The sequence below is a fragment of the Drosophila rhopaloa genome, unplaced genomic scaffold (genome assembly GCF_018152115.1).
Source record: "Drosophila rhopaloa isolate 14029-0021.01 unplaced genomic scaffold, ASM1815211v1 contig_115, whole genome shotgun sequence".
Taxonomy (NCBI): Eukaryota; Metazoa; Arthropoda; class Insecta; order Diptera; family Drosophilidae; genus Drosophila; species Drosophila rhopaloa.
This window is the reverse complement of record NW_025334990.1, coordinates 14,452,820-14,464,138: the sequence shown is the minus strand read 5'-3', so window position 1 is coordinate 14,464,138 and position 11,319 is coordinate 14,452,820. Positions and strand designations below refer to the sequence as shown.

Below are 11,319 nucleotides of genomic sequence, written 5' to 3'. Positions count from 1 at the left end.
TTATATTATATTTTATATTATATTTATATTAAAATAAACATACTAAACCGCTGTTTATTTATTTTTCTTATTTTATTCGCATATTTATAATGTGTTTTATAGTTATTTGTAACTTGGTCCACAGTTCAAAAGTCAAAAACGAAGATTTTTTCAAAATCTTATTCTATTACTACCATAGAAGCATTCTGCTGATAAAAGAAACTTTTACTTTTAATGTTCCGATTCTATAAAATGTTTAAATGTCTAAAACCGCTTAAAATGTAGATTGGCTGTCTAAATCTGAATCAATTTTTTGTGTAAACTTGAAGGTTTTTAGGAAAAGAGAATGTTTCAGAATTTTATTAAGTTTCTGCGGCTGTAGCAATTACATTCTACATCTTAATGTAATTTTAGTTGCATATCCTTGTAATTTCTGTTGACCCTGCTAGTAAGTCAACATCCAATTACTCCTGCAATTGCAATTTAAGTAGCACTTCCTGTTAAGGTACAGTAAAGATTCCCTAAGTAAAATGTTGTTCCGGTTGTAATTGAATAATACAAAATTGTACATTAGTTATTACTTGGCTTCCAATGGAAAACTTATAAAATTGCGGGAAACGTGTTGTGAAAACCATGTGATGTAAGTCTGTAAAAGGTTCGTGGAAACGAAGCTTGACTGCCTTTTTAAGGGAATGCGTTGTAAGGGCGCTCCCTGCCGTTCCCAATTCCGGGGAACGCCCCCTTATCATCGCAGTGTCAATGAACGCGATCGATGGATGGATCGTGCGATCGGTGTGAAAAACGAGAACGCCAAGACCGGCACTTAAAAGCCCGGCTTTGTGACGTATAAAAAAAGCCGATCGCAGATGCAGGCCGTACGCAAGACTCCCAAAAATAAACACCGCGGAGAGCAGTTTCGCTTTCATCGGTCGGTTTGTTTTCATTCGCATCTGTGTTTTGTGTAATGCCCCGCTTGATACCTGTTCACGTGCGTTTAGCGCTGGCGGAGTTTATAAAGGTTTGGATCGCTGCGAAGGGCGCACAGTTCCTCGGAAAGACGCGAAGCTGCATGAGTCGCGCTTAAAAAACTAAAACCTAATTTCAAATCCGTGGTTTCAATTTCAAAACGTTGGACAAATAAACAAACAAGCCGCGATAATAACAAGCGAAACTCTTATTAAATAAAAGCGAATGCCAAGGACGGTTCTATATTGATTGGATACTTGTTTGCGTCGCCTCTGAAAGTAGGTCAATTTGCTTATTTTATGCGTTTGCATTTGATCGAATCCGGGACTTTAATCGATCTGAAAGCCAGTTTTCTATCCACGCCTTGACCCTTCAACCGCGATAAAGAGTAAAAAATAAATCACCATTTTCTTATGACACTTCCATTAATAAGCCAAAAAATAAAACAATAGCAAAAGCCAACAAACATGGCAAAACCAGAGCCAGTTCGCGAATATTAGTTACAAAACCCATCGTTTGTCCGAAAACCGGGCTATCGGGATCCGATTCACTGGCAAAGTTAAGGTGAAGGTTCATTTGCATACCCAAAAACCGAGAAAATAGATGCGAAACCATGCGCAGATTTACGATTTACCCTTGAAACGGTTTCATCCAAAAGCCATTAGCTGCCATAAAATGCAAACTCAGTATCGGGGGCTTACATCTACAGATCTTGGCGACGTCTTCGAGAGCAAAGAAAACATTGGATATTACTATAATATACGATTTTAGCCCACGCCTGTGCCAAAATTGGCAAAACGCCCGGGGGATTCATTCTCGAATTCCTACCTCAATCAACCTAAGCAAACATCATTTGGGATGAGTATTTTGGGCAAACAACACAATTCGATGGTCAATTTAATTTATGCATGTAAATTCTGAAGCGCGTGGCTCAAGTCTTGATTCCTGACCAAAATCGGGCATTGTAAAGATCGTAAAAATATTATATTTACCAGACACACGCACTCTAGTCGTTGACCTCTGGCAATTGTGCAGATTTGGGTGCAAATAATAAAAGTAATAACACTGAACTTGGGGAATCAATAGTGGGTACTTGAAATCCAATGAATCGACCCGAGTGACAAGTTTAATTGGCTTTTGCCTTTGGCAGCCCATAAACCTTCAGGTGACTGTTCATTATAGACACTGTATTTTCGCGTGTGAATTTCTCGTGAATCAAACTAATCCGCTACATTGGAGCTGACATTGAGACGCACTTACTGCTCGCTCGGATGCGGCTAATTGATATTTGAATTGAACTCCACCTTCCACTCGGGTTACCACTGTCACTTCCATGTTCTGCGATCGGTTGACTGCCATGGGTACTTCCCCTTTTCAAATTTATCCTCTAGTGTCTCAGCCATTTTGGGATAAACTGATTGTGGGTGTTCAATTAAATTGTCCCATAATAATGAAAGTACATATAAATTATTTACCAAATTTTCAAGTAGTTTTTAAGAATCTTCTTTGCAACTTAAAGTGTCCAAGCATTTCTTAAAATAACTCAAGATATTTTTAAGGAGAGATCATTTTATGTCTGAGGAATTCCTTTTTAATTTGATTATTTTGTTTTTGTCATTTTTCCTATGAAAATTATAAGACTTTTTATAAAATAACTCAAGATATTTTTAAGGAGAGATCATATAATGCATCGCAATTTTTAACAAGCACAGAAAACAAATATTTTGTTTCAAATTTATAGATATTGGATATTAGTATCATAGAAGGGTTAGCCCTAAACAAAAATTAAATCTAAGATCTTTAAAGAGTAACTGATTGGCATCAGCAATTGTTGGGTCATCGAGTGCATCTCACTTGGAAAACAGCTCTCCCAGCTCGTAAATCTGTTCCGGTAGGAAGTAGTCGTCGTAACTTCGTTAGTCCGATTTTGAAGGGCTGCCTCTGGTTTTCGTAACATGGGAGTGTTCGTATTGAAGGGTAAACAATTAAACACCTCCTAACTTTCCAGCTGCCGCTCGTTAGCGGTGCATCGGCATGGAAAGGCACTGGAAGTCGGTCTTAATCATCAGCATCTTGGCTTTCGTGGCGGATGCTGCCGTGAATGAGTCCACTGTGCGACGGCATCGCTACGATCACGGCCTCTTCAATGCCAGCCTGGAATTGTCCGCGGAAGTTATTGCCACAGATAATCGGGAGAAGGAGGGGTTTACTGTCCAATCACGGAATGAACCCCATCTCATCCGGAGCTCCGTCATCTTTGGATTGACCAAAGCGGCCAACGAGAGCAATGTGAGTCCCAGTTGCCACAACCATTTGAAGCAAGTGCAGCGGGGAATCCTCAGCAAACAACCTTGGGCCATGAAAGGTAAGTAACTTGAAACTACAAAACTACATAACTCGTTTGTTTTAAAGTACAATTTATCAGACTATTTGATTAGGTAAATAAAACACACAATTTGTATTATTGTAATTGTTGTTAAAATATATACAATTTAGATTATTGTAATTATTTTATTAATATAAAAAATATATATTATTGTAATTATTGTTAGAATTGCAATTTAAAACAGGAAGGAATGCTAAATAAATATCCAACATTCGTTTTAAAAATAAATATGCTCCTAACAGATGGCGCCACTTAAAATTCTATTGGCGTGGCAAACCAAAAAAGAAGGTTAAGGTATATTTATCAATCCGATTTGGGAATTGTCTGTGAGATGATAAATGTTGATCGAATATGTATACATATATCATATATACAGCCCAAAAACATTTTCCTACCATGTCACTGAAGGGCTTCAAGATTTGTGGGCGTTAGAGTGGTCTTGACCAAATTGAAATCGGAATAAACTTGATCTGCGTAGGCATAACTAGATTCATGTTGCAAACGGGTACCTATGTTGAACATTAATCACTGGAATTAACAAAATTATATATATTAAGCTTTAAAATTTATTGTAAAGAGTTTTTAATATTTTTAGTGTATTTAGTGCTTCAAATGAATTGTTCATTTTCACATACAGAGTTTCAAAGAAATAATCTGTTATATGTATATTTCGTTTACTTACAGTTCTTGATGCCTCGGGAACAAAGCCATCTGGTTTCGTTTTCGGCCAGAACTACTGGCTGGGCAGTCGAGAGGCATGTCGTGGTGTCCAGAACCCCGTGGGAATTACTCTGTCCCGGAACTACGAGCGAGTGATGCACTACAGCATCCTGACACAAAGTGCTCCCTTCGGGATGGACTACAGAGTGATCTACCTGAAGCATCGCTCACCCTGGCAGGTGGAGATCAAGGTGATGTCCGAGCAGGTGCTCCACATTGGACTGTGCCTGCCCAGCTCGTGCAGATCCGAGGAGGTGAAGCAACTGGCCAGGGACTACGTGGCAGGTGGTTCGTTCGCCGAGGATGACATCTTCGATATCCAACCGGAGGTTCTGTACATGAAGGATCTCAAGCTGAGCGAGCGATTCTTCCAGCGACTGACTTTCCGACTGGTGGTGGCCGCCATCCTGGTCACTGGAGCTCTGACGCTCTGCGCCCAGCAATTACGGGTGGCCAAGAGGGGCGATGAACCGGATACTGGACTGGCTCCTGTGGAATCGGAAATCTGGCAGGCAATGGATTTCATCCTAAAGTGGCAGCCTCTCCAGAACTTCGCGTCCTGCTTCGATGTGGCCAATAATTGGGGGAAGATTTCAGCAATGAGAACGAACCAACCGGGGGAGATCCCGATCATGAATGGACTGCGATCAGTGTGTGCCATCTTGATCCTGGTCTTCCATGTGATGTGGTACATGTACTTCACGGTGCACAACAAAACGGAGCTGATATCCTATGCGGAAACGGTTTTCTTTCAGTATGTTTCTACGGCGCCGCTCCTCGTGGATGTCTTCTTTACGATCAGGTGAATATTACTACATAATATAATATAATAAATTTCAATTATATACTATATTTGTTTCTAGTGGCTTTCTGCAAACGTACAACTTCCTGAGAAATACAAAACAGTTGGAGGCAGTGCGTCGCAATGGACTGTGGGGCAATGTGAAGCTCTTTGGAAAGCTGCTGTTCCATCGTTACCTGAGATTGGGTCCACTCTATCTGGTGGTGATGGGCAGCGTGGACCTGGCCTTCGCCTACATCGGAGATGTGTCGGTCTTCCACATAAACGAGAGATTCGACGAGCTGTGCACCCAGCACTGGTGGCGCAACCTGCTCTTCATCCAGAACCTCTTCGATCACCGGGAGATGTGTGCCAACTGGAGTTGGAGTCTGGCCTGCGACATGCAGTTCTTCCTGCTGGCAAACATTGTGCTATTCATTTATGCAAGGTATGATGTCCCTCTTTAAAACAATAAACAAATCGGTGAATAACCAAAGAATACTACTTAGACTTAACATTTAAGTTTAAGTAGTATAAATAATAAATCACCATTTTGTAAATTTGATATTCACCGGAAAATCTCCACAAAATCTTGATTATCAACCAATAAATAAGCAATATATTCTTTAAAGCAAAATTTCATGTATTTGATAAATTCATTACAATAGACTTTAGTATATGCGATGAACTCTTGATAACTTAATTTAATCTATACAAAGAATTCTATATAATATAATCAAATCTATAAATCTCTAAAAAATAATGAATACCTTGAATAACTTATAATTTTACTATTATTTTTTATTTTATTCCCACCTAGACATCCGAAAGTGGGCAAAGTACTGACGGTATCTGGACTTCTGGCGACGATAATCTGGTCCTACGGGATCGGGATCTCGACCAAGTTCGAGTTCTCCTTCGACTCCACCTACGCCACTGGCACCCAGATATACACGAGTCCATTTGTGAGGGTGCTGCCCTATATTGTGGGATCAATCGTCGCCTGGGGTTTCCTGGAGCAGCGATTCCAGATGGAGATGAGTGAACGGAGGACCCGACGGATGTGGCACTTGAGTCTCCAGGTGTTCGTGGGCTGCATCTACTCCACGGTGAAGCGAGATCTGGGCTATCTGATCACCATTTCGCTGTTTGTCCTCGGACGCGGTCTGTTTTCCCTCACCGTTTGCTGGATGATCGTGGGCAGTGCATCGGGAAGTGGAGTGTGGTGGTCACGCCTCTTGGAGGCCAAGTGCTTTCAGCACCTGAACCGCCTCTCCTACGCCATATATCTATTGAATCCCTTGGTGATTGCCCTCGTCTACAGCCTGGCCAGTACGAGTTCTGCTGTCGATCCCTTCCTGTTGGTAAGTTATCATCTTTGTTATCCTTTTTTATTCAATTTAATCTTTAATTGTTCGTTTATTTTAGACCGTCATCTGCTGTGGCTTTACGATGATCGTCTACCTCGCCTCCATCGCCTTTTCACTTGCTTTTGAGGTTCCCTACGGCAATCTGTCGAGTTTGCTGCTCAGGGGAAAGCCCAAAACCGCATAAACTGTGATTACTTCTCATTGCTAACATTGCATCTAAGTCACTTATTAATAAGAAAATATGGTTACATCAATGAATTCGTGTTTTCTTTGTTTGAATAACAGGATTAAAAAGCATAATTTATCAAATGCCATACGTAAACATTAGGAGTCGGACATAAAGTAAAACTTAATAATAAAAGTCTAACATTCACATTTTTGGCGCCTTTATTTAAAATTTCCTTGTGGATTATATTGGATTGCAAGTGACAAAGGTTTGCTTCTGAGCTAAATGATTACTTTGAAATGAAACTTTGAAAATGTATTATAGAATATCCGATATTTTTTTAACTTAAAGGAGGTTTCCGTTTCGATTTCCTATGCATACGCCTTTTTCCTTTGGCCAGTTAAAAATTATGATAAATGGAAAACAAAGCTAAAAATCGATTTCCCGCCAGTCGACTTTGAACAAAAGTGACCAGCTGGTCGCGATTCCGAAATACGACTTTTTTCCGTTAACTGAATGGAAGCTTAATGGTAAGCTAATGAAAGAAGATACGGCCACACTTACAGCGTCTAAAAAAAAAAGAATCGTTTTCCAAAAAATATTGATTTTTGACCACTGCCCGTCCGCGACCTGCCAAAAGAAGCCGTTAGCCAGTTAGCCCAGACCCGGATCCAGATCGAAATGCCCAAGGAAGACGCGGAGCCTTTGGCGAGCGGCGTTGGGGGCACAGTGGTTGCCAAAGAAAGCGAAGTGCCTCCTCCCGCGGAAAATGCGACCCACAAGGAAAGCGACGCCTCTGCCTCGGTCAGCGTCTCTGCCAGCGCCAGCAGCGCTTCGACCACGCCCCCACCCGCCCAGGACGACGTCGAGGAGGCGGAGTTGCTGGAGCGGATGCGCGGTGATGCGGTGGGCAACACCATGTACAGCAGTCGCTTCATTCTGCAGACCGTGTTGAAGTTGGTCGAGCTCCAACCGGAATCCCCCATGGAACAGCAGCTGGAGGACGACCTGTGCAAGGTTTGGGACATGTCGGTGGCCCCCGAAGTGGTCACCCTGCTGCTGGAGAACGAGGCCATCGATCCGATTATGTACTCCTTGATGGCCGGCTGTGAGGATGTGCGTCTATACGAGATTCTCATCGGTCTGCTGGGCAACATGTGTGCCCAGGTGGAGTGCGCCGAACTGCTCACCTGCAACCACGGGACAATGGAGACCCTGTTCAAGCTGACCAACTGCATGGACACCGCTATGCTGATCCAACTCATGCGTCTCTTCCAGTACATCATGGCCCATGTGCTCAGCGGCAAGGAGCAGTTTGCCGTCGACTGGTACATCTGTTTTGCGGCCTTCGAAAACTCCGCCCAGAATCTGGGCAGGATTCTGCAGCAGTCCGTAAGCGATGAGCTGCTGGTAGCCGCTCTGAAGGCAACAAATGCCGTGCTCGCCAGTTGCGCCTTGGTGGAGGAGGAGAACGCCAAGTCAACCTTGAATCTGAAGCCTTTCGCGGAGGTTTTCCTCGTTCCCGAGCTCTGCGATGGTGTCAATAGCGCCTTCCTGCGACTCATGCGCGATGATCAGACCAAGCTGGCCGACGAGGAAGCTGGCGAGGAGAACGGAGAGGCAGATGTTCCAGCCGTGGCCCAAGACAGTGATGAAGATGCCGACGTTGGTTACGACTCGTGCGGCCCGAAAATAACCTGTGATGTGGAGATCATACAAACCTACCTCAACATTTGCACCATTCTGGTCCAGCTGCCAGAGGCGCAGGCCTCCATGGATGTCTACGCACCCAGCATAGTCAGTTGCCTAGCGCGGATACTGCAGTTTCTGCAGCAGCCGCTGCAACTCATTCCATTGGGTGAACGCCAGGAGGAGTATCTGGAGGATTTGGCGCACATTTGGAGTGTGAGTTGAGGAATTCCCCTACCCAATCGCTGACTATATTAAATATTTCCTGTTACAGCGCCTAAAGTACTTCTACCACAAGGAAGCCTTCTCAAATCTTCTAGAGTTATGGTACAGACTTAAACAGCACATCGATAACTACACCGGATCAGATCCAGAGACCAACGACTTCGAAGACGACGACGAGGAGGAGGATGCTCCCAAGGAGCAGTATGTGGAGAATGCGTTTAAGTTGCTGCGCCTATTAGCCTGTATGGTGATAAAAGCAGAGAACTCAGATCTCCAAGAGATTGGCGATGAAAAAGTGCAGCTTTTTGTTTCTGCGCTAAAAGCCGAAGAGGAAGATGCAATCTTCTCGAAGGCCCTCGAATGCCTGAGCGATAAGGATAAGGAGTCGGGCCAAGCCTAATGAATATACCTCCATGAAAGGAAAGACAAAAATGACTGAGATTGTAGCTTGCAGCACAATATATTCGTAACTTAGTGAGTATCCGTCTTTAACTAGGGCGCTTCGGTTCCAATGGCTTGCAGCTTTTGGCGCATCATATCGCTCCATGATTGTTTTCCCAGTCGAACGCCTTTACCGCCAGTGCTGCTGACCTGCAGACGATGTGTATTCGAATTGTTGAGGAGGAATTTGCTCTTTTCTTCGTTCAGAGCATGGGCTACATGCTCCAGTTCGGTTTCCAATTTTACTTCAGAGGCTGTCACCTCTATGTGAAGATCCTGCTCAATGGCTTGGGATATGTGAATGATAGCCTCGTCTTCCAAGTTGTGGGCATCGATTTTGTTGTGACCTACCAGCTCAGATAGTTGGACATTTAGGCTGCCTCCTTTGGTCATTACTTGGAGATTGCCATGTACTCCAGCTGAAATGTTTTAATTACTATAACATATTTTAATATTTTTTGTATTGACCTACTCATGTTGATTTCTGCCGACTGGTGGACATGCACTTGACTGGTCTTGTGGACATTCTTGAGCTCTAGGCGTCCTGTTTGTGTCTGAAACTTGGAGTTTTCCACATAGCAACAGTCGGTTATAATACTGCCAGCGTTGGTGGAGCAATTCAGGTTGTCTCCCTGCAGTTTGTCCATGGAAATGTTCTGTAAAGTGGAGAAACAAGTTGATGGTAGGCTTGCGATTACAGCAATCTCCTTACCCCATTACGCGTCTCTATTTCGGTGATCTTGCCCAGTAGCGTGCCCTGGCAGTTGATGTTGCCATTTTCGCTGTACAGTTTAATGTTGGTAGCCTTTACATTTTTGGTCAGGATTCCGCCTTCTGCCTTGACTTGCAGGAGCTCACTCTGGACTCCCTCCACCCGTACACTGCCTTTGGCCTCCACGGAGACATCGGATCGCACTGGAATTTGCAGATTGCACTCGAACTGCGAGGGCTGCTCCACCAGTTGCTTGACCACCACATTAACCACCTTGTCATCATCGGTTATTTTCACATCCAGCGAGACATTGGAGTTCTTGACTTGACCACCGTGCATTTGGGCTATGAAAACATCTCCGCTGGTGTACTGATGGACATCCGCTGGCTGGATGCGCAGAAAAACATCGGATTTTACGTTGATCCTGGCAAAGGGGTTTACATAATGCAGGATCTCCTGGTGGACCATGCGCCTGCTCACGGCCATGGCTGGCTTAAAGTGGGCGCGGGACTTTTTGGCGTATTTTCGCAGGTGGTTGTTTATTTGTGGCAACCACACGCGTTGCAACAGCATTATAAATCCAAAAAAAATTTGTTAGTTTTGTTTACGTTTAAATGCAAAAGCAGCTGTTTTGGTGTATTCACGAACACTGCACTTGAAGGTATTTACAAGCACTAGTTGTTATCGATTGCGTGCTGCCCATAGCCAACACTGCCATCCGTCATTTTCCAGTTGGAGTTTTTCAGTGTTCTGCGACGGTTGCAGTTTTCTCGATACGCAGTTGAAAATAGTTTAATCCAGCCAATCACCACCCGAAAAAAGCAGCAAAATGTCCGGAAAAGATAGGTTACCGATTTTCCCGTCCCGTGGTGCCCAGATGTTGATGAAGGCCCGTCTGGCTGGAGCCCAAAAAGGTCATGGTCTGCTTAAGAAGAAGGCGGATGCCCTGCAAATGCGATTCCGTATGATTCTGGGCAAGATCATCGAAACCAAGACCCTGATGGGTGATGTTATGAAAGAGGCCGCCTTTTCGCTGGCTGAGGCCAAGTTCACATCGGGCGACATCAACCAGGTGGTGCTGCAGAACGTGACCAAGGCACAGATCAAGATCCGCACCAAGAAGGACAACGTTGCTGGCGTGACTCTGCCCGTTTTCGAGTCCTATCAGGACGGAGCCGATACCTACGAGCTCGCCGGATTGGCCCGTGGTGGTCAGCAGCTAGCCAAGCTGAAGAAGAACTACCAGAGCGCCGTCAAGCTGCTCGTGGAGCTGGCCTCGCTGCAGACCTCGTTCGTCACCCTGGACGAGGTGATTAAGATCACCAACCGTCGTGTGAACGCCATCGAGCATGTGATCATTCCCCGGATCGACAGGACACTGGCATACATCATCTCCGAGCTGGATGAACTGGAACGCGAAGAGTTCTACAGGCTGAAGAAGATCCAGGACAAGAAGCGCGAGGCAAGGATCAAGGCCGATGCCAAGAAGGCAGAGCTACTGCAGCAGGGCATCGATGTGCGTCAACAGGCCAATATCCTGGATGAGGGCGACGACGATGTGCTGTTCTAAGTATTACCGTGGAAGTTGATTATTCCAGCAATATTATTGTTAAACTATTTTTGTTCTGTATCCGTTTCCATATTGTAATTCGCAAAGGGCAAGCCACAAAACTTATTTGTACCTAGTAGCAAAAGTGTGTAGACTATTCCAATAAGCAGAAAAGTATGTATTCCATTTTTGTAGTGTAGTGTAAGCTGCGCAAACCATGCATTAAAGTCTTGTTGTTTCATACAAAATGTATTTTTTGTGATTTGTGAGTAAAAAAGGGATTTTTCATTGCAAAAAGGGTCATCTGACTAGTTTTATACAACAGCAAAAGCAAC

General features: G+C 44.0%; 4 protein-coding genes across 4 annotated transcripts; 3 read left to right on the top strand and 1 right to left on the bottom strand.

Annotated features, from left to right (window-relative positions):
• Positions 1-1,143: 1,143 nt before the first annotated feature.
• LOC108039801 (nose resistant to fluoxetine protein 6) lies at positions 1,144-6,531 on the top strand. The gene is made up of 6 exons (XM_017116886.1): positions 1,144-1,223; positions 2,954-3,310; positions 4,016-4,853; positions 4,915-5,280; positions 5,653-6,196; positions 6,261-6,531. The coding sequence occupies exons 2-6, from the start codon at positions 2,980-2,982 to the stop codon at positions 6,384-6,386; spliced, it is 2,205 nt and encodes a 734-aa protein (XP_016972375.1). The 5' UTR covers positions 1,144-1,223; positions 2,954-2,979; the 3' UTR covers positions 6,387-6,531.
• Positions 6,532-6,931: 400 nt separating this feature from the next.
• LOC108039838 lies at positions 6,932-8,760 on the top strand. Its single transcript, XM_017116940.2, has 2 exons — positions 6,932-8,273; positions 8,332-8,760. Exons 1-2 carry the CDS (start codon positions 7,050-7,052, stop codon positions 8,680-8,682), a joined length of 1,575 nt encoding a protein of 524 aa, XP_016972429.1. The 5' UTR covers positions 6,932-7,049; the 3' UTR covers positions 8,683-8,760.
• On the bottom strand, positions 8,715-10,113 carry LOC108039841. Its single transcript, XM_017116943.1, has 3 exons — positions 9,436-10,113; positions 9,196-9,379; positions 8,715-9,142 (listed from the first exon to the last, which is right to left on the bottom strand). The coding sequence occupies exons 1-3, from the start codon at positions 10,006-10,008 to the stop codon at positions 8,775-8,777; spliced, it is 1,125 nt and encodes a 374-aa protein (XP_016972432.1). The 5' UTR covers positions 10,009-10,113; the 3' UTR covers positions 8,715-8,774.
• A 49-nt stretch (positions 10,114-10,162) lies between these two features.
• LOC108039843 (V-type proton ATPase subunit D 1) lies at positions 10,163-11,232 on the top strand. Its single transcript, XM_017116944.2, has one exon. It carries the CDS (start codon positions 10,265-10,267, stop codon positions 11,003-11,005), a length of 741 nt encoding a protein of 246 aa, XP_016972433.1. The 5' UTR covers positions 10,163-10,264; the 3' UTR covers positions 11,006-11,232.
• Positions 11,233-11,319: the final 87 nt, after the last annotated feature.